Raw genomic sequence first — 22,202 nt, 5'->3', positions numbered from 1 at the left:
ACTTTTCTGACAATGAGAATTATGCTGCCTTTGTAAAAGTTCTTGTCTTAAAAACAAAATAAAAATACTGGACTATAAATCTTTAAAGGGCTTCATCTTTCTGTGGCTTAGTTTTTGCTGGACACATCTGGTACTGTGTGAATAGCAGGTACCCTTTGGTCTGCCCCTCTTCAAGTTTTTCTCAGAATATTGTGGTCTGAATTAATTTTTAGCAAGCTATACTGAACAAAATAGTTCCAAGACTCCTAGAATACTAAGACCGGGGTAAGCAATCTGGTTATTGTGACTAAGAGAGTTATAGCTTAGGTAGGCATCAGCTCTGGGATGATACCAACTATACCAGTATACATTTTTAAAAGTATTAGTGCACAAATTTTAAAAATTCATAGTATTTTTACATATTAGAAGGATGCCACAATTTATAAACTATTGGAACAAGTACTGTATTGATACATCATGTGTTTGTAATTTCACTAGCAAATATATGTTATGCATTGATGTGTGAACTTCATTTCTACAGATCAGGATGACACACAAAGATTAATCCTTAACAGGTCTATTCAGAATCCTGCTCGAGTCTGTTCCATAGGAATTATTCTCATAAAGTGCTTTGTAGGACTGTAGCCCTAGTCTCTTCCAGCCTTATAAGTCTGAAAAGCATTCAAGCTGCCTGTTCATAATCAAAGATAAATAGGCATTTGGAAACTTCTGGCAATACTATAACAGTATAAGCTTTTCCTAAATGTATTTCCATCTTTTAAGACATATGGCCCATTGTTTTGTACAAGTCCTTGTCCTTGCAATTAGATTACGTGCACATGGCCATTAAATGAGCTGCCTTGTTGCTGAACTGCTAAAAGGCTTTATTGGCTTGGGGCCTTGACATCTGGTTGAAAACCTATCCAAGGGTCAGAGGCTAGCCGTAGTTTGGCAAAACTAATTTTTGAAGCTTGACAAACTTCTTTCATTCAGCTGAGTTCCTTATAGGTTTCACCACACTAGTTTGCAGCCACCCACAGGAAAGCAAATAAATGACATCCTGTGAAAATTGCAATAGAAGTTCTAAATAACCCAATGTCTAACTGGTTCCTACTTTATCATTTTTTTAGGAACACAGAATATTTTATATTCAGGAATACAAGAAAACCAACAAAGTGGAGCCAAGTACATGCGGCAGCTTCATGGGCTTGAAGGATCACTTGGGGCATGACCTAGGCCACCTCTATGAGGACAGTGCTGAGACACAGATAAGTGCAATTGCACCGTGGTCGATGGTAGAGAAACCAACAATGGATAAAATTAACTCTAGGAAGGAGGATACGAACAAGGAGACATCTGAAGAAACTGAGAGCTCCAGTTGTGATTCTGAGGCAAGCACAAATTCTGATAATGAATCAGAACAACCAACTAACACTGGAACAGAATCATGCTCGTTGCCTAAGACTCACAGACAACTGTGTAGATCTCCTTGCCTGGAACCCCATATACTAAAACGCAATGAAATCTTGCAGGACCTTAAGCTAGAAGAAGCCCATATAGTATCTAAAGAAATTAAGAAACCCCCTGACGTGGTAAAAGAATATCAAACCAAACTGGAGTTTGCACTTAAGTTAGGTTACTCTGAAGAACAGGTTCAGCTTGTACTAAATAAGCTTGGTACTGATGCTTTAATCAATGATATACTGGGAGAGCTTGTCAAACTTGGAAATAAAACTGAGACGGATCAGAGTGTAAGTAATATTAATACTAGCATAATACGGGAGACATCTTCTGTTGAATCTCAGAGGTCTGACTCTCCCCTTCAGGACGATGTGCCAGTGGATGGTGATAACCTGAGACCTATAGTTATTGATGGCAGCAATGTGGCAATGAGGTATGTTACAGAAGAATGGTGTTCCTTATATATTGAGGATTAAATGGTAATCAGCTAAAGCACAGATTTTATAACTGTACTCTTGTATAACTCATGTATTGTATATAATTGTCGTATGATCCATTCGCCTAACACATAACCAAACATGGAATAGTAAGCAAATACTTGTAATGCTAAATCAGTCACAATATACCCTGCTTCATGAACAATGGAACTTGTTGCAAAAATTCCAAGGATAAAAACATTGAACATAGATAGTGATGGAGAGGTTTTTGAATTCAGTCAGCCTTAGTGCTATAACTTTGACTAAAGGGTTGATGCCAAAGCACACTATTACAGATGCACAGAAAACTTATTGAATGATAAACATATTCCCAATTTTACAGGGTGCCTTCAAGGGAATAGCTAAAAAATTCCTTAACTTATTATTGGAGATGAGTCCTGTGCACAATTGAATTCATGTCATTAATGTCTATTTTGTACTTAGCAGCCGTAATAGCCCAGACTAATAGCCCTAATAGCCTGATCTCACCTGAGCCTGGAAGCTAAGCATGGTCAGTACTTGGATGGGAGACCACCAAGGAAGACTGGGGCTGCTATGCAGAAGAAGGCAATGGCAAACCACCTCTATTCAGCTCTTGCCTTGAAAACTCAATGGGGTCACCTTGAGTTGGTTGTGACTCGATGGAATGTTTCACCTTTATTTTGTACTTGGCTATAACAATCCTGTCTCCTAAACTAACAAATGTCCGAGGGGTTAACATTAGGGACGTTGAGAAAGTACAATGGCAACCATATCTTAAGAACTTGGCAGTATCTGTCAACTGACTCTTAAAAAGCAACTGGCTTTCCTAACATCCAGTGGAAGGACATTCCATAATACCAGCACCACAGCAAATGAATTTCTGTCTCAATGTCCAAATTAGCCTACAAATTGGGACCCGAAGTAGGCCTTTAGTGGAGGAATGCAGTTGCTGCGCAGGAGCGCACTGAGAGGAGCAGTTGTGAGGGGGGCAGCTGAGGGGAGCTGTGAAGAGCCTTTATAGGTAATAACCAAGGCCTTGAAGTGAGTCTGGAAACTGATGGACAGCCATCACAGTGCTTCCAAAATTGACATGATACACGTGTTTCAACAGGCTGCAGCATTCTGTACTTCCTTAAGTTTCTTGGTAGACCTTCTCCCCCACCCCCATGGTGTTATAGTAGTCCACCCTTAAAGCTAGCATGGTATGAATCAATGCAGTCAGATTGCCCAAAATTAAGCTAAGAGATTGAAATGTTCTCTTGGCCACCCCACTGATCTGTTTTTTTTCTTCAAGAGAGTAGAATCCAACCTCACTCCCAGACTCCTAACAGAGGCTGTTGTTATTCTGTAGGCCTTTGGAATGAGGCATCTTGGGTGTGGATTTATAAATCATGGTTTGTACTAAACATGATATGGCACAGAGTCTGATTTGAAACACCATAGTTTAAAGCTATTGTTCCTCTTTTTGAGGTAGCTGCACCATAGAACTGGAGGTGTGGAATATATGGGAAACAAGGAGCCCTAAACCATGGTTTTGCCTGGATATTTGGAAGTTCAAATCCTAATTTGTGTTTAAAGCTATGTTTAGCACAGGCCACGGTTTTCAATGCTATCTGTAGTTAATAGGACAAGATTACTTTGAGGAAGAAAACTAGAATTCTTTTCCATGTCATAAAAACAAATTGGAGCTCAGTAGTAGTTTTCTGCAATATAAAATCAGTATTAACCCTGTCGATCTGGTGTTTATCATCTTGACAAGAATTGTACATGCCTTTTTGTACAACCAAGCATTGGTATGGTGAAATTCTTTGAGCCAGTGACGTGCGTGTACTTGTGCATTAACACATCATTAAAGAATGATGTGTGCATTTACTTCTGATATTTTATTTACTCTGAAATACCTCTAGTGTTACACAGAATATCTGCTATTACTTTGGATAATCCTGTCATATACAAAACACCTTGTACTCAGTTACTCTCATTCATGATTTGCACAAAGTTTCATAGTTCAGTTTTACACTATGTAATGTGTCAGTTTTGAAAAAGTCATATTCCTGTTTTCTGCTCAATTTAGGAGGCTGTATTGTTAATTACTGATCTTTTATATAAATTTCTAATGCAGAGAAGTGATACTTCAGCTAACTGTATAAGCAGTTATAACAATCAACCTGAGACACTACTGAGGAGATCTTGTAGCTGATAATAAATTGTTGGTCCCAGTAAGTATAGATGGATACCCATTTAAAGTGATCAGGATAAAGAAGTATATAGTAAAAACTTTACCTTTAGGCCCAGCACTCATGACTAAGGGTGTGCATAGGGGGAAAAAATTGGTTGATTCAGTTTGGTAATACTGAACTGGAAAAAAATTCAGATTGGGAAACTCAGTTCGAGGCTATCAGGTGGCCTGTGGGGGGGGGGGTCACTTTTTGACCAAATTTCACCAAATTTGCAGATCTACTCCTAACTGTCCTCTAACAACCCCCCAAGTTTCATAAAGATTGGACCCAGGGGACGTTTTATGCCCCCCCCCCAAGAAGGTGCCCCCAGCCACCTCCAATCTCCATTATTCTCTATAGGAAGAACTATGGGGGCTGGGGTGGCATTTTGCAAAAAAAATCCACCAGATTTTCAGCAGACCTACTCCTGGCTGTCCTTTAAAGACTCCCAAGTTTCAGGGATATTGGACACTGAGGACCAATTCTGTGGGCCCTTGAACAAGGTGCCCCCAACCACTCCATTTGATCCTAGTGTGAGGGAGAAAACTCCAAACTGACTCCCACTGCAGAAACACATGGACCAAGCACCCCAACAAAAACCCCTTGAAGAACAACCAACAACAACAATTGAATGCCAAACAATTGAATGCCAAACCATCTTCTATGCCAACAGAAAACAGAACCCAACAAAAACACCAACCAAACTTCTGTAAAGAAAGAGTAAGTCCCAACAACAGGGGAAAGCCCCCCCCCCCAAAGAACAACAACATTTTACAACAACAAAGAAAGCACCCACAACAGGGGAAAATAGCCCCCTCCTAGAAGAACAAGGGAATTTAATAAAATTTATAGGAACTATAAATATGAAACAACAAATTACCCACACAGGATAACACACACACACACACACACCCCGAAGAACAAGCAGCAAAATGAACAGTAAATATAACTTCAAAAGCCAGAAATCATATACAAAAGCTCAATCAAAGCATGTTCTACACACAGCAAAACAGTTTTTAAAATTAAAAATTAAAAAACCTTTTCCCTTCCCCTCTCCCCCCAAAGAGAGAAAAAAACCAGTGAGTCTACAACTCTCAAACCAGGTATGAGCAGAAGTCCTCAGTGCAGAAGGTCTCAGTGCAGGCAGCAGCAGACAGGAATCCACTCATTGGGTAGCAGGATCCAGTCGCAGTCCAAAGCAATATGTGGTCATAATCCAAGGCAGTCCAAAGTCGCAGGGGCTAGGCAGAGTTAGGTCCAGTGGTGACAGGGCCAAGGGTATTTAACCCATGGCTTCCACAACCACTCCCCCCCCCCATCTTTTATCGCCAAGATGTATGTTTTGCTGCTGAGCTGCTCCTGGCCAGTGTGTGCGCATCATGTGCCTTTGAGTTGGTAATCGTGCACTTCGCCTCCCCTCCAGTAGATTGCACCAGACCCTCTTCTGCCTGCGCTCCAGCAGAGGTGAGGTGGGTTGTGGGGAGCTAGTTGGTGTGTCCTGGGCCGAGTCAGGAAGTCTCTCTCAATCTCCAGCAATTTGAAAAGGCACTCCTGCAAGGTTTGGCCACTCACTCCCCCCCCCTTCTCTTTCCCCTTCCATTTTGCCTCTGCCTCACTCCCCTCTCCCATCTGGTTAAAAAAGGGTGGAAGCAGTGTTTCTTTGCTGTTCCTTAGCAAAGCAACAGCAAGGAACAGTGCAGCTGCACTTCCCAATTTTTACTGAATTAATTTGGTAATGTCGAAGGCTTTCACGGCCGGAGAACGATGGTTGTTGTGGGTTTTCCGGGCTGTATTGCCGTGGTCTTGGCATTGTAGTTCCTGACATTTTGCCAGCAGCTGTGGCTGGCATCTTCAGAGGTGTAGCACCAAAAGACAGAGATTTCTCAGTGTCACAGTGTGGAAAAGTTTTTCCAGTTCTGAAAAACACCAGGCTAACAAAACACTGTATACCCGACAATAGCCCTGCAGAGAAGATTAGCACATCAAGCACCAATCCATATGCAAAAGAACCTCCTCAGGATACAGTGAAGCCTCCCGCCATTAGCATTCCACACCCTGGGAAACTTACAGGATGACTCAGCTCAACCCCACCCCTCCTGAGTAGATATAAATGACCTGCCAAAATCTTTTCCACACTGTGACACTGAGAGATCTCTGTCTTTTGGTGCTACACCTCTGAAGATGCCAGCCACAGCTGCTGGTGAAACGTCAGGAACTACAACGCCAAGACCACGGCAGTACAGCCCGGAAAACCCACAACAACCATCTTAATTTGGTAAGTTTGAGTTCGGTATTTATTCAGGAATACAGATTTAAGCTCAGTAATACCAAATTTTACTGAATCAGGTAAAATTCAGTAATTTTTACTGAACACGCAACCCAAATTGCACATCCCTACTCATGATACACTAGCAGGGGGGTGGTAATGGGAAAAGTGACCACATGGGAAAGGGCCTATGCTGCAGCTCTTCCCCGGGCAGCGTTAATGTTGTTTTTCAGGAAATGAGGGTGGACCTGTAGTATCACTCTCTTCACAAATTTGACATCTTACCACCTTATTGTTGACAGTGCAAGATGGAACAGTGCTGCTCCCACATCACCAGAATAATGGCTATCAGGCCTACAGTTAAAAGTAGAAAGTTACTTTCATTTCAGTCTTAATCCCCGGATACTGCTGCATCACTGATGTTGGCATGAGGCCAGCATTGCTGGTTGGTTTCCCTGTGCTTTCTCAATAGAGAAAAGAAATGGCAGAAGCGAACATGAAGGAATTAAGAGCATAGCGACTGCATTGGAGACCATAGCAACACTATCCACATCCAGCAATCATGGGACTCATCAATGCCCTTGTGACAGCTGTATATGGAAGCAGCCGATCGATGCATGCCTCCTTGATGTCACCCTGCTCCCATTCACTCACTGAAAACAACAAAATGGAACATAGGAAAAAGAGCATCCTCTGCTATTGAAAGGACCATATTGTGTCTAGTAGGAACCCTGTCATTACCACACTCCTGTAAATTCTGTCAATGAATGTTCAAATACCCGCCTACAAACATACTCCCTTTTGCTCACCAATCACATAGGAAAAGTGAGCATAGCCATTCCACCCAGATGCCTCCACAGTTCACTTTGCAGATGGGAGACCTTTGTTGGAAGACCTTTGTTGTTGTTTTTGCAGAGCAAAAGAAATGCAGACACTAGGACTAGAGAATATATGACTGCACATTCACATGTCCAACCCCTCAAATAGCTCACTGAGGGGGAGCATTCGTATAAAAACAGCAATGTCAGAGTTTGAATCCCACCAAGAGACAGGTGAAAATAAGGTCAAATTCACCTTTTTCCCATAAACAAGCTGATCAGCCGTAAACAGGAGGAGGCAAAGCTAGAACCCATACATACATACATAGTTCACCTTTCTCAGTGTGACTCAAGATGGATTACACTGTGAGATAATTCTGGTTATTACACATCTAGCTGGGCACACAGGAAAAAGGCACGGCATGGAACATTTGAACGCCTCCAATGGCTCAGATGTTGAATCCAGCTGTATATGCCGGGCAGGAAGAAATGTAAAAAGAGGCAGAGCCTGTTGTTCAGCATGGGCCAACCATGCAGGAGGTCCCTGGATAAGACCCTCATGGACTGAAGTACCAGACACAGCTGAGGTTTTACAATGACAGATCCATTTACAGGGGATGGACTGCTCATGGCAATTGGCTGCCACAAACTATAGTCATTTTGTCCAGCCTTCCCATGTAGCCATTTCTCCACTGCATTAATAAAGTTCATTACTACTCATCAACCTTTGTTTTCCATCACCCCACCCCCATAATGTAGCCTATGTGGTTTATCAAACACCTCCAGTAGTTTGGGAGGTTATGAACTTGGAAGAGCGTGCCTCCTCCCTCTTGGTAGAGCCTAACAATGCAATTTGTGGAATAATCTCCTGATGCATGTTTTGTGCTGAAAACAGCTGAGGTTAGTAATGATCCCTATCTATCAACTCATATTAAAACAGAGGGATGGCAGTGAAGAATCCCTACATTTATTGAACAGCTTCCAGAATGGAACTCTTCAAGCAGAAGAATAGGGTCGCCAACTTTCTTGATCTAGCAAGTCTCCCTGTGCCTTTGAAGGCTGCACTTGTAGGTTGCAAAATCACAAGTAAAAATGCCCCTGTCATGCAGTTATCTGTTAAACAGTTTGCAATGGTGCAGTTGCCAACCTAAAATAATAGTTCAGAACAATATTGCAGGGTAGCTAGATGGTCACTGCAGCTGTTGGTCAAATTGTAAACTCAGCAGTAGGTTGACACTGCAGTATGAACTATGGCCTCTGCCCCTGTTGGGATGCTGCCTGCAAAGAGTGGAAAGAAACAAAAGATTATGTTCAGCAGTGGCAAAAGACAGCATGTGGGCTCTGACACTCTGCTCAAGTTTTAGACAGTGGAACCACCTAGGTGTTCTTCCCCATTGTCTTATACCTCTTATCCTTCCTGTTGGGAGTTACTACATTGTAGAATTCACCTACTGGGGAAGAGAAATACAGTTATTGGGTCAGTACTTATTGATCCCTTGTAGAGAGCTGTGTTTGAACTGCATCTGCAGTTTCTGTTGTGCTGCTTGAAGATCTGATCTTGTAAGACAAAAGTGGTTATGAGTGTTTGACCAGCATTAGCAATGGTTAAAGTGTCCAGCAGTTGTCTTAAAATCTGATCTTGTAAGGTAAAAGTGGTTGTGAGTGTTTGACCACTAGCAATGGTTCAAGTGTCCAGCAGTTATCTTAAAATGTGGTAGAGTTCCTTGTTACTGCTCCTTACTGTAGGAGCTGCAACAGCTGACATCATGTTGATGTTCTGCCAGGATATGGACAGGGGGGGCAGTTCAGGTAGGTAGCCATGTTGGTCTGCAGTAGAACAGAGGATTTGAGACCGGGGGCACGGGCACCTTAGAGACCTACAAGGTTTTCAGGGTATAAGCTTTTCCAAATCAAAGTTCCCTTCTTCAGATATGGGGGTGGGGGTGGAGTCTGCATACTGACACTGTACCCATGTGTGAGGGAGGGTGCTAGCGACTGTGAGGCAGGAAGCCTTGTTGAGCCAATAGGCATTAAGTACATATATGTGAGACATTTAAAGCAAAGTTTGAGGCACAGGATCCTCCCTCCCTCTCTTACCTGGGTAGAATTTTATTTTCTTTGCATCCCCAGATAGAGGAGTGGAGGTTTTAGTTTGGTTTTTGTATCCTAAGGGGAATACCTGTAAGGGTTCCGAGCAGTGTTAGTAGTATGTTGTTTTAACAATTAACAGTATTTTTCAATGCTTGGCTGTTTGTGCAAAGTGCTCCCTTTTTGTACAAAGTTCCCCTTATAGACAGTTCCCATCACAAAAATCCCCTTAGTGCTATGTGCATGATTTGAGGTCCAGAGAGATTAACTTCATGCCACGTACAGTATCATCTGGTACATGGATGTTATGGCTGGGGTTTAGATAGCCTTAGGAGAGCTGTGATTAGCTATAGGCTTACAGTGGAATCTTAAGCAAAGTTACACCCTTCTCAGCTCATTGACTTCAATGGGCTGAGAAGAGTGTAACTCTGTTTAGGATTGCACTGTCAGTATCCTAAGCTGCAGTGTGGCTTTATAAGCATGGTGGAGGCAGGCAGGGGGACTCTTGTTGAGTTAGTGAAAGTGTTTATTCAGTGGACCAACTTTACACCAGTGCCAGGGTGAGATGTGCTGAGAACACCAAACCATGTTTCTTCCCTCGCACACTCCGGTGTTGCATATTTCTAGTCTCTACTGGCCCTTCTGCTGGGTATACACTGGCACAGTGTTGGTAAGTTGGTATTCCATTTTATCTCCGAGTAATGCCAGCATTGGACTTAGTTGCTGTCCTAAACAGTTTACAAACCTGATTTAGGATTGTGCCCTTAATCTCACATAACATGAAAATTTTCCCTAACTTGTTTTCATAGGGTGCTCAAGTTTGGAAGTAATAATTTATGATCGTCGTCGTCCTTCTGTGCAGCCCCACATTGGGACTGCGCAGGCGCAGGCCAGCCGCGGAGGAGATTCTTTTAGCTTCTAGAAATGTGACGGGGACGTTCGGGCCCACCGCGCATGCGCGTCGGTGTTCCCGCCAATTTTGAAGTACAAGTACCCGAACGTCCCCGGCATTCCCTCAGTTCCTTTTTCGCCGCCGTTCGAAAAGGTTCTTTAGCTGTCGCTCGTGTCTTCGGACTGTTCGTCGCTTGTGAGTTATCGCTTCATTTTCTGGGACACGCCTCCACCATGTCCCATTCCTCTCTATTTAAAAAATGCCAGCAATGTGGCACTAAAATGACCCACTCAGACGGTCATGACCTGTGCCTTATCTGTTTGGGCGAGGGGCACGTCGTGGAGCGCTGTAAGTTCTGCATGGCCTTCACCCCGAAGGCGCGGAACGACCGCAAGGCCAGGCTCCGAGCCTTCCTTTGGGACGCCAACCTTCTGCCGCCCAAACCGTCTGGATCGTCCGGGAGCAAGCCCAGCTCTGTCGCTCCCTCGCCGGCTCCGCGTAAGTCGCCGGAACCGCTCCCCTCGGATCCGACGGGGCCGCCCGTTCCGGAGGGCTCGACTGCCTCCGGTTCCGTGAGTGTTCCGTCCAGTCGGAAGGCGAAGAAACGCGCTTCGTCGAAGCCTTCTTCGAAGCCTTTGGCCACTGCGGCTTCTTCGGAGCCCCCGCCAAAAAAGGCAAAGGCCAAGTCGAAAGCCAAGAGCCGTGCTTTATCGCCGGCCCCGACATCGTTGGCTGGTTCGCCTCCCAGATCGGCCCCTCCTGCTGAGGACGTCAGGAGTCTCCTGCACACCCCTTCGCCTCCTCGTACGCCTCCTCCGGTGGTTCCGGACGACTATGAATCGTTCCCTTGTTTTTCGGAACCGTTCCAGGAGTTTGAACGCTCCCTGCCATCTGCTCCGGTCCCGTCGGAGGTCTCCGTTCCGGCGCAGCCAGTCTTGTCGGTTCCGGCGCCGTTTCACCGATCCGTTCCAGTGCCTGCTGCTCTACCTCCTTGGCAGCCTGTCCCGGGCTTTGGGAAAGTGGCCTCCTGGCAAGATTTCGTGGCTTGGATCCAGCAGTCCGCCCCCTTCCTGCCTGGCCCATCGGCGCCCTTGACCTCGGTTCCGGCGCCGTCGACTCTGCCACTTGCTCCGCCTGCTGCTCGGCCGCATCGCCATCTTTCGGCTCCCGAGCCTTGTACCTCGGTTCCGACGGAGCGCCCTTCGGTTCCGACGCAAACCCCGGCGGTTTTCTCCGACTCCGAGGATGAAGAGGGCCTGGCGTCTCCATCAGAGTACTCCTCGGACGCGGCTTCCGACCCTTCCCCTGATGATGCTGTGGGGGAGCTCCGTTCGTCGTCTCCTAATGACGACTACAGAGTGTTCGCGGAGCAGCTGGTCCGGATGGCCGCGGCACTGGAGCTGGATGTCGCCTCTTCCACCTCAAAGCCCAAGAGCAAGCTGCTGGAGCCGCTGTACTCTGGCTCTCCTGCCTCGGTGGCGTTCCCCCCTGTCGAGGATCTCGTCGACAATGCCCTCGCGCTCTGGCAGACCCCTGCTTCCGTTCCGCCTACGGCCAAGAAGGTCGAGAAATATTATCGGCTCAAGCAGGAGGATTGCCCTTACCTCTTCACCCATCCGAAACCCTCTTCCATCGTGGCCGAGGAGGGTCAAGCTCGGTTCCGACGCGGTTCCTCTTCGGCTCCGTCGGATCGGGAGGGCAGAAAGCTAGATGGCATTGGTCGGAAGGTGTATTCTTCGGCTTCCCTGGGGTTCCGTATCGCCAATTTCCAAGTGATAATGGGCTCCTACAATCTCTTCTTGTGGAAGCGACTATCCTCCTACCTCTCTGACCTTCCCGACGATCGCCGTGCCTTGGTCAAGGCTCTCCAGGCTGAGGCTTTCCGGTTGTCAAAGCAACAGATGACAGCTGGCAAGGACGCCGCCGACTCTGCTGCACGTGCGATGGCATCCTCCGTGCTCTTGCGTCGGCACGCCTGGCTTCGATCTACGGCCCTGCCCCCCGAGAAGAAGGCCAAGGTCGAGGATTTCCCGTTTGAGGGTCCCCAGCTCTTCTCAGAGAAAACGGATGAGTCCCTTTCCCTCATGAAAAAGAACCAGCAGACGGCCAAGTCCCTCGGGGTTGCGCCTTCGGTTCCGCAGACGGGTCCGAGATATCGGTACGGCAGGTTCCGGTCCTATCAGTCACCCTACCAGCAGTTCCAACAGCGCCAAGGAAGGTTCTCCTCCGGTCAATCCTATGGCCACCGTTCCTACTCTGGCCAGCAGCGCCACTCTTCGAGACGCTCCGGCCGGTCCAAGGGACGACAGCAGCCTCCCTCGCCCAAGCCCTCGACTTCGGCGCAAAAGCCCACGGTCTTCTGACTAGACCAGGACGCTTCCCAGTTGGCCTGCAAGGACACTGTTAATATCTTGTTCTTGGACAGGCTACGGCCTTTCTTGCCCCATTGGCGGCTCATTACTACTGATAACTGGGTCCTCTCTATTGTGGCCCGTGGTTATAAGTTATCGTTTACCACTGCACCCCCTCTTTCGCACCCCCCTCGTTGTGCTTCTTGTTGTAATGTTGTGTTACAAAATAATGTTTTGGAGTTGGTTAACAAAGGTGCTGTCCGGGTGGTCGATGTCTCTGCTTCCCCTTGGGGATTTTATTCAAGATACTTTCTTGTGGATAAGAAAGATGGGGGGTCTCGTCCCATTTTGGACCTTCGGGCCCTTAATACTTACTTGAGGGTGGAAAAGTTTAGGATGCTTACTCTGTCACGAGTATTGGAACTCTTGGAGTCAGGCGTCTGGATGGCCATTTTGGATCTCAAAGACGCCTACTTCCACATTTCCATCTTTGAGGGCCACAGAAAATATCTCCGTTTTACCTGTGGAGGCGCTGTCTATGAGTACACAGCCTTGCCCTTTGGCCTGGCCTCGGCGCCCAGGGTGTTCACTAAATGTATGGCCACCGTGGTGGCACATTTACGGTCTAGTGGCTGTTTTGTCTATCCATATTTGGATGATTGGCTCCTGGTGGGTCCCTCCTCTGATTCCCTCCGGGCCTCTATCGCCCTCACCTTGTCCGTGCTAGACGGCCTGGGGCTAGTGGTCAATTTGGGGAAGTCTGTGTTGTCCCCAGGTACGAGCATTAGGTTCATCGGGGTCCACTTTGACTCTCTGCTGGGCCGGGCTTATCTACCCCCGGACCGCTTGAGCAGGCTGTCCTGCCTGGCCCGCCACTTCGTGCATAACCGGTTCCAAACTGCCCTCCTGATTCAAACCTTGTTGGGCCTCATGGCCTCCTCCACAGGGGTGGTGTGTTTTGCACGCCTGCACATGCGGCCTCTGCAAAACTGGTTTGTTCGGGTTTTCAACCCTCTCGCTATGAGTCAACACCGTGGGTTTTCCATCCCGAGGGTGATACAGCGGTCCTTGGTGTGGTGGACTGTCCCTGAGAATTTGTCCAAGGGTTGTCCTTTTGGTCCCTTCCTGCCGGAGGTCACCGTCTTTACGGACGCTTCCAATCTAGGCTGGGGAGGGCGTTGTGGGCGCCTGTCTGCTCAGGGTGTTTGGTCCTCCCTTGAGGTAAACATGCACATTAACCTCTTAGAGCTTAGAGCGATCCGTTACTCCCTTGCTTCTTTTGCAGATGTCATTCGGAACAAGAGGGTGCAGGTCCTGTCGGACAATACCACGGCCTGTTACTATCTCAACAAGCAGGGAGGAACGGTCTCGCTCAAGCTCTGCAGGGAAGCGACTACGCTCTGGAACTGGGCCATTACCAACAACGTCCTGCCCAAGGCCGTTCATATTGCGGGGGAGAACAACACAGCAGCAGACACGCTGAGCAGGGTGTTTTTGCCCCAGCACGAGTGGTCCCTCAACACGGTTTATCTCCGCAAGGTTTTCCGCACATGGGGCACGCCTTTGGTCGACCTCTTTGCCACAGCCCACAACAGACAAGCCCCGCTGTTTTGCTCCCGGGCCGGGATTGGCCATCGTTCACTGGGGGATGCCTTCCAGATACCCTGGTCTCCCGGGCTCTTTTATGCCTTCCCGCCCTTCCCGCTCCTTCACAAGGTCCTCTCCAGGATCAGGGCCTTCCGAACCCATTGTATCCTGATTGCCCCTCGGTGGCCTCGCCAGGATTGGTTCCCCCTTTTACTTTCCCTGTCACAGGGGCGGTGTCTCCCGCTGCCACACGCCCCAGACCTGCTACTCAGGGACGGAGTGTGGCATCACGATGTGGCAGTGCTAAATCTGACTGCCTGGCTCCTCTGTGCCCCAGACTAGGCCTCTCTACTAGGGTGCTTAATGTGATTCTGAATGCCCGAAAACCGTCTACCAGGTTGTCCTACCAGAGGAAGTGGTCACGTTTCTCTAGGTGGTTAGCCCCCAAAGGGGTTTCCCCTTTCACTTGCCCGCTGCCTGTCATTCTGGACTACCTCCTGGACCTGTGCTCCCAAGGCCTGGCGTTCTCCAGTGTTAAGGTGCACATGGCTGCTATCTCTGCCTTCCATGAGCAGATTGATGGGAGGACTGTGTTTGCGCATTGGCTGTCCAAACAGTTCCTGAAGGGCCTACTAAAGTCCTTTCCTCCTAGGGCCCATCCTATTCCTCAGTGGAGCCTGACCCTGGTGCTCTCCCGTCTGATGCTCTCCCCTTTTGAGCCCCTGTCTACCTGTCCCTTGCCTCTGCTCACGCAGAAGGTGGCCTTTTTGGTTGCAGTCACTTCCTCCAGGCGGGTTGGGGAGTTGTCTGCTCTAAGGTGTGACCCCCCCTTCCTGCAGTTCTTCCCCAGTACGGTCATGCTCCACACTAGTATGCAGTTCCTGCCCAAGGTGGTTTCCAAATTTCACCTGCGTCAAAAGGTGGTCCTTCCTTCCTTTTTTCCTACACCCTCTTCCCCAGAGGAACGTACTCTACACACATTGGATGTGAAACGTGCTTTATTGTTTTATTTACATCGCACCAAGTGTTTCAGGAAGTCTCCTGCCCTGTTCTTGTGTTACTCTGGCCCTCGCAAGGGCTCGCCAGCTTCTGCCCAGTCCATCTCTCGCTGGATTGTGTCTGCAATTAAACTTTGTTATCAGCAAGCTGGAGTCCGGTGCCCGTTGTTGATTACTGCTCATTCTACTCGAGCACAAGCTGCCTCTGCTGCCTTCCTGCGAGGAGTGCCACTCCAGGACGTCTGCCAAGCTGCAACGTGGTCTACCGCTGACACTTTCATTAAACATTATTCTGTAGACGTGAATGCACGCCGTGAATCCGCTGTTGGCACGGCTGTTCTGCATTCTTTGTTCACATAGACACTCACACCCGCCCCCATTGGTGAGATGCTAGCTATTCTCCCAATGTGGGGCTGCACAGAAGGACGACGACGATAAACAGGGTTTCTCACCTGTAACTGTTGATCGTCGAGTCTCTTCTGTGCAGACACACATTCCCTCCCGCCTGCCCCGCTGTGAGTGCTTGGTTTACTCCATTGTTTCTCCGGCGGCTCAGGTGAACTGAGGGAATGCCGGGGACGTTCGGGTACTTGTACTTCAAAATTGGCGGGAACACCGACGCGCATGCGCGGTGGGGCCCGAACGTCCCCGTCACATTTCTAGAAGCTAAAAGAATCTCCTCCGCGGCTGGCCTGCGCCTGCGCAGTCCCAATGTGTGTCTGCACAGAAGAGACTCGACGATCAACAGTTACAGGTGAGAAACCCTGTTTTTCCCAATGATACTCAAATGAAACCTTGCCAGTAAGCCCACAAAAGTTACTAGCGCATAGGAGTGTTTACTGGTCCACTTGTCCATTCATACTCATATTATTTATTAGCAAATTAACAGAATTTTCTAAAATACCAACTTAAGTTTTTTTACCATGGTTTTAAAAAGTTTCTCCGCCTGATGATGTATAGATGACTAGACAACTGGTTATTTATAAGCCTGCAGCAATACGTTTTGGGTTGCAAACCGGACCTAACTAGAAAGTGGATGTAACTTGTAAGGTAGCTACACCTAAGTGATCCTTTACAGTTCATCACATTTTTATGGGCTAATTAAATGGTTACCTACCCGAGATAAATGTCACTTTATTTCAAAATTACTTTCTCCTCTCTCAGTAGACAACTTTGGCAAACTTACAGATGGGTCCTTTGGGTGGCTTGTCCTTTCTGGCACTTGCTCAGGAACAAGTTATTTGTCATTATGTGATGTATGATAGCTGAAACAGAAAATGCCAGACTCTTAGTTCATTGTACTTTGCTTTTTTTCTTTCAAGAAATTATAAAATATTAAAACAGTATATCCTGACATGTTAAAAGCAGTGTTCATCATCCGATGGACCAAGAGGTTTAGATATGCCAAACTAACTTAGAAGCTGCTTTTAAAGATCTGTGCAGCCACATAATTGTTGCATTTCCTCCCCTGCTCTAATCAAGTTGATTATATTTTACAGTATATCTTCACATCCTGACTCCCCTTCTTTGCAACATTTCTCCCCTCTTATACTGGGATCTCCAGTATAAGGGCTAGAGGGATCTCCATTCCTACTTGTATCTGATGAAGGAAGCTTGACTTTTGAAAGCGTATACCCTAGAAAATCTTGTTGATCTTTAAGATGCTACTGGATTTGAATCTTGCTCTTCTACTGCAGACCAGTACAGCTCCGCATATGAAACCATACAGCTGTATAGCCTCTGTAGTGTTTTGCAAAGTGTTCCGTAATAAGAAGTGTCTTCCCACTCACCTTTTCTTTGCAATTCTCAACTGAGGTTAAAAAATTAATGTAAAGAACTAATGCGTTTACCATGGTATGAGTTTTTGTAGATGAGACCTTGGTTCATTAGGCACGTGAAATGTGTCTCATTAACATATGAAGCTGCCCTAAATCAGGTCAGGCCATTACTCCCATCTAGGCAGAAAAGGGGTTTTCCTAGCACCCACTGTCTGGGACCCTTTAGCTGGAGATGCCTGGGATTTATCCTGCAACCTATTAAGTGAGAAACCACTGGACCACAGTAATTAATATCCTTGTTAAAGGATTGCAAGTATAATTTTCAACAGATAATATATAACATTAGCTATATGTAGTAGTATATAGAATAGTTCCATGTATAACTTGAGTGAAGTTAGGAAGACTGCAGCCCACAGAAGCTGTTTACACATATCTAAGGGAACCTGATACAGCCAGGGCTTTCTGAACATTTTTGACGGCTGCAGCCAACAAGATAAGCAACTATAGGAACTCAGCATCAGCTTGGTTCAGCAGCTGTGGGAGCTTTGGTGCTGAAAAATGCCCAGGAAGCATCAGCTTCACGTGGAAAATCCCTTTTATATACGAATGATGTTCCTTTGGAGCAGGGCTTTGGGACCAGTTGATAGCCTTTAAAGCCTGCTTTGAATTTTGCATGGTGGTTTTTTCAAATGTGTGCCACAGCTAATGTAGCTTACATTTTTGATCTTATGTATAAGCTGTTTACTAGGACACGACCCTCCTTTTTGGCCTGCAGAACTACATGAAACTTGAAGGTCTTGTGCTGTTTTTTTTTTTTTTTTAAATTTACCACCAATGAATTAAGGTAGTAAAAAGTTTCCATTTTAAACTCCTCTGTCTCTCATTTTATTGGACCTGCTCAAATACCCTAAATGAAATAAGGTCTTTATCCACTCTTAAGGCAGTTTTATTTAATTACGTATTTGATGCTTGGCATAGATCATCCAGATTTTTTGGGAAACTATAATGATCATACAGAGTATCTGACAAAAGGGATCTCTGACTCTCAAAAGGCCTGAAAATCTGTTTGGTCTTTAAGGTGCTACTAGACCAGAATCTTGCTCATATAGGGATGAAGATCTTAGCTTGAAATCCTACAGGGCTTAGTTGTGAACCCCATCCCACTGCCTTTAATGGAACCAGGCTTTTATCTTGTTGGTTTTAAATATCCCAACCAGATACTCAGTCAGCTGAGCTGAACCATATTAAGCTTGCCTTTAGAAGTACATCCAATTATACACAGTGACATGTTCCCATTTCCAAGAAGTCCGTGATGGCATAAGGATGGACTCTCGGACCTACTTGACATTGTTTTCTTAGCTCACAATACTGCTTGCTGGTTTCTATTGAGCCCGTGGGATAGTTCCATAAATTTGCCATGTAACACACGCCATAGCCACAAATCATGGGGATCTAGATTGGTATCAATATGTCCCAAAGCCAACCTGTTTTAAAGTTAAATTTGAAGATATCATTATTGCTACTTATGACTTCAAACCAGCAGATCATTTTTCTCACTTAAGTGTGATCTCAGCAAAGGAACCCAACCTCTATTTTAGTTCTGAAAGCTACAGCAATTGTACAGTCACATTAACTGGGAAAACAGTCAAAATATGGCCTTTACTCCCCCCCCCCTCCCGCCGCAAAGTCTTCCTGTTAAGTGTTGCTTTCTCCTTTCCGTGTTTCGTTTGCTCCATATTTTCCAGAAGAATTATTATAATTCTGTAAGTCTTGTTCATCATTAAATAATTTTAACTGAAGTTAGTGTTGTCTTTTAATTTAGATTTATGACAAACCAGCATCTTAGAAGAAAAAATGTAAAATAAAACCATTTATGGAACAAATTGGAAAGCCAGAAAGCTCCACATCTGAATAAAACCCATTTACTTACCAAGATAGATGGAGTAATGAGTAGGCTTCTCTGGGGTGCAGATAATGGATTTGCTTCCTACTGTCCAGTATATGACTTTCTGATGATTCTTCTAAAAATAACAAATCTCCTTCAAATGAAAGAAAAAAACGATATAATCCCTTATTCTTTGGGGCTCGCAGAAGTATTGCAATAATCTATTTGTTGGCTTATCCTTTTTGCTTCAGTCCCTCCCGGAAGAGCACTTTAGTCAATAAAAAGAAGAAATGGTATAATCAGAAACCGAATGCATTAAACCGTCTTATACTATGTTGGGCCATTGCATCATCTTGCTCGGTATTGTCTGCCGGAAATGCTTCTTCAGGATCTCTCTGTAGAGAAAGGACTTTTTCCATACCTGATAACTAGAATCTTTAACTGGAGAGGTCAGAGATTAAATGTAGGACCTTCTGCATGCAAAACATGCTCTACTACTGAATTGTTACTTAAAATCCAGTGTAGAACTTCTTGTGCTGTAATTGTACTTTTCCAAACAATGTAGATACATGTTTTCTCCTTTTCCAGTCTTTCTGATCCCAGCATTTAAAATTGGCAATTTCTTTTTCCGTGACGAGGTAAATGAAAAGTGTTTAGGATTCATCACTCGAAGTATTAGTAGTTGACTTGTCGCGCCTCCTATTCTGACATGTGATTTTAAATGGAATAAACTCAGAATGAGAGTTTCTGTTTCTGAAGGTATGTGTTTCTGAACTTACAGTACTTTTGCTGTACATACATGATCTTGGGCCCACTGCCCTTGCATCCCTGCAGCTTTGCCCATCATTAATTAGGATGCAATCAAAAGGAAAGCTAGAGAGAGGATGCCAGTATTTAATTGTATAAAGTAACCTCTAGACAAAACACACTAGAATATGACAAAAATAGGCATTTGATCTCTCAAACTGATGTGTCATTAAACTTGAAAGAAGAAACGAAATCAGGTCTGAGTAAGTATGTATAGGATCAGAGTGCTGATGGTACAGAATGTGGATTATTGTCGTTCTGGCCCTGGTTGCCGGCTTGGGGGGTGGGGTTACTGCCACCCTTTTGTCCCCTGCTGTTCCCTCTTGTCAAGTCTGGGGGCTGGGGCTCAGACACTGGACACTGTTTTCAAAAAAATTTGAACTTAGGACTTCCTTCTAAATTTACTCCATCTTTTCAGCCTCCGCTGTCTTAAAATATACTATTGCTGTCTAATAATAAGCAGGTTTTAATACATTTTTCAATGAATTGCCTTTCATATGCTACTCAATTAACCGCTTAATATTTTCCTCATTTGTCCCCCCAGTTGCTACCACCTGCACAATGCTTTCTGCCTTCCTATGTCGTATTGTGCCACTTGTGTGCTTTCCCTCTCTTTTACACATTCAAGCATGTACAATGAACTAACTTTCCCACCCAGAGATACCCGCAGAAGCAGATGGTTCCTTTTCGTGGTTCCCTTCCCAGTCAGCTCCCCATGTCCTTCGTTCTTTTTGCAGGGCAGCTTTGCTGTTCGCTGCTTGCATGCATAATCTTATTTAACCTATTTTTCTTTTATCATCCACCCACACATGTGGTCCCAAGTAGGCCTCTTTCTCGTTCTCCTGACCTTATTATAGCTCATACATACTGTTTCAGAAATAGCATCAGTTCTTTTTACTTTCTCTTTTAGACAGTGCTTTCTCCCAGTGTGCTTTTGTTTTTTCCACAGTTACCAACAAACCTTATTGTAGCAGAAGTTTCTCAGTGCATTATTCCCCTCCTCCCCAGTTCATAGGCTTGGGGATGCTGTGATCAAGCCCCTTCATATACAAGCAGGTGGGCTAAAAGGGGGAACATCATTTTTTTTTTAAAAAAAATTTAATTTATGATGCATCTAAGCACTCCTTCATTGCTTTCCTTTGTTTCACTCTAATACGCAGCTGATTCTGGAAAGGCAAACACCAGGATACGAAGCCTCTTTGCCTCTTGATGCAATTGTCGATGCTGCAGAAAGACAACCAGCAGGCAGAACATTCTGTTGCTCCTTTCCTGTCTTTGCTTCAGTTAAAAGAGGGTGGGCAGGTGCCTCTCTTTGCGTGCCTATCTGTCTTTTGAAAGCATACAAGTATACATGCACAGGATGAAGCTATGATGGAGAAGGATATCAAACAATAAAAGGAGGATAATCTGTATCTAATCCTGAACAAGGCCCCAGAGTGTGGATCAAAAAATCTACATAGTTAGGCCAGGGGCAGACATGGGAGTTGTTTCTACAAACTTGGGGGAGCCCCCAGATGTGCAGAATAATTTTAAAAGAGAGAGGGGAAATGTTTTTAAAAACTGAAATGCCAAGGCCTTGCAAGGTTTCCTCAAGATTTCTTCTCAGCAGCCATTTTTGGGTTGGCAAGATGACTGCAGTCACATAGTTCATCCAAAATAGATGCTACAGCTTCACTTTGGTATTGGAAGTGTGTTGGGGGTGGAGTAAAATAGAAGTGAGCAGGCAGGAAAGACAAAGAGAATGAAGGAGAAATGAAGCTAGAGTACAGAAAGGGTGAAAGGCAACAGGAAGCAAAAGTGGCCAAAAATGGAGGTTGAGGGTAGGGAAGGAAGCAGAGAGGGGCTGCAAGAGGGGAAGGAGGGACTGAAGTTAAAGTGGCAAATGGAGAAGAAACAGAAGAGTAGGTAGAAGGAAAGAAGAGAAAAGGGAGAAGCTGCAGGGAATGTGAGGGGGAGGGAAGGAAGAAAAGTGAAGAAAGCATGGATAGAAGGGCCACCAGCAGGAACCTGTACTAGGCACGCCTACGCTCCCCCCACCTTCTACTTATTAATTGGCACTGCACAGATTGAGAATGGTGCTTATTTTTCACTAAACAGAAGAATACTGTTCTAAACAGGAAGCTGTAGTCCACTCTCATCAGTGTGACTGGGTTATTGTCTAGAATTTTTAATGAGAAATTTTATGCCTTTCCCTAGTCTCCGTCAGAGATCCAGGTTCCATGTAAACTCTCTGTAGTTGGCAGTCTGCCTCCTCGCTCTGGCACACATGCACTGAGGGCACACCAGAGGCTACTCAAGGTTCCATGCTTACCAGTATGTAAATTAATTGGACGTTACCTTGTACAATAATAATTTAATCGTTCGTTTGTATACTGCTCTTCTGGATAGATTAGTGGCCACCCAAAGTAGTGAGTAAGGTTGTTGTTATCCCCACAATACTGTTCGGGAGCAGGGGCTGAGAGGAGTGGCTTACCCAAGGCCACCTGGTGAGTTCATGGCAGTTGTGAAATTTGAACCAGCGAAGTGCTGCCTTGCAGCCCAGCTTCTTAACATACAATGTTTGCCCATTCATGTTCTCCACTTCATGATTGTACCCATGATTGTACATTTACTTT

General features: G+C 45.5%; 1 protein-coding gene across 1 annotated transcript in view; it reads left to right on the top strand.

The window, feature by feature from the left end:
• The window catches only part of ZC3H12C (zinc finger CCCH-type containing 12C), a 69,909-nt gene that overhangs the window by 31,145 nt on the left and 16,562 nt on the right, over positions 1–22,202 (top strand). Inside the window, exon 3 of the mRNA XM_054974123.1 lies at positions 1,110–1,873. Coding sequence (XP_054830098.1) covers positions 1,182–1,873 — 692 coding nt within the window. The 5' untranslated portion in view covers positions 1,110–1,181. The remainder of the gene's footprint in view (positions 1–1,109; positions 1,874–22,202) is intronic.

The sequence above is a fragment of the Eublepharis macularius genome, chromosome 3, assembly GCF_028583425.1.
Source record: "Eublepharis macularius isolate TG4126 chromosome 3, MPM_Emac_v1.0, whole genome shotgun sequence".
Classification (NCBI taxonomy): Eukaryota; Metazoa; Chordata; class Lepidosauria; order Squamata; family Eublepharidae; genus Eublepharis; species Eublepharis macularius.
Note: the sequence above shows the minus strand (reverse complement) of the source record. Positions and strands in the feature narration are given on the sequence as shown.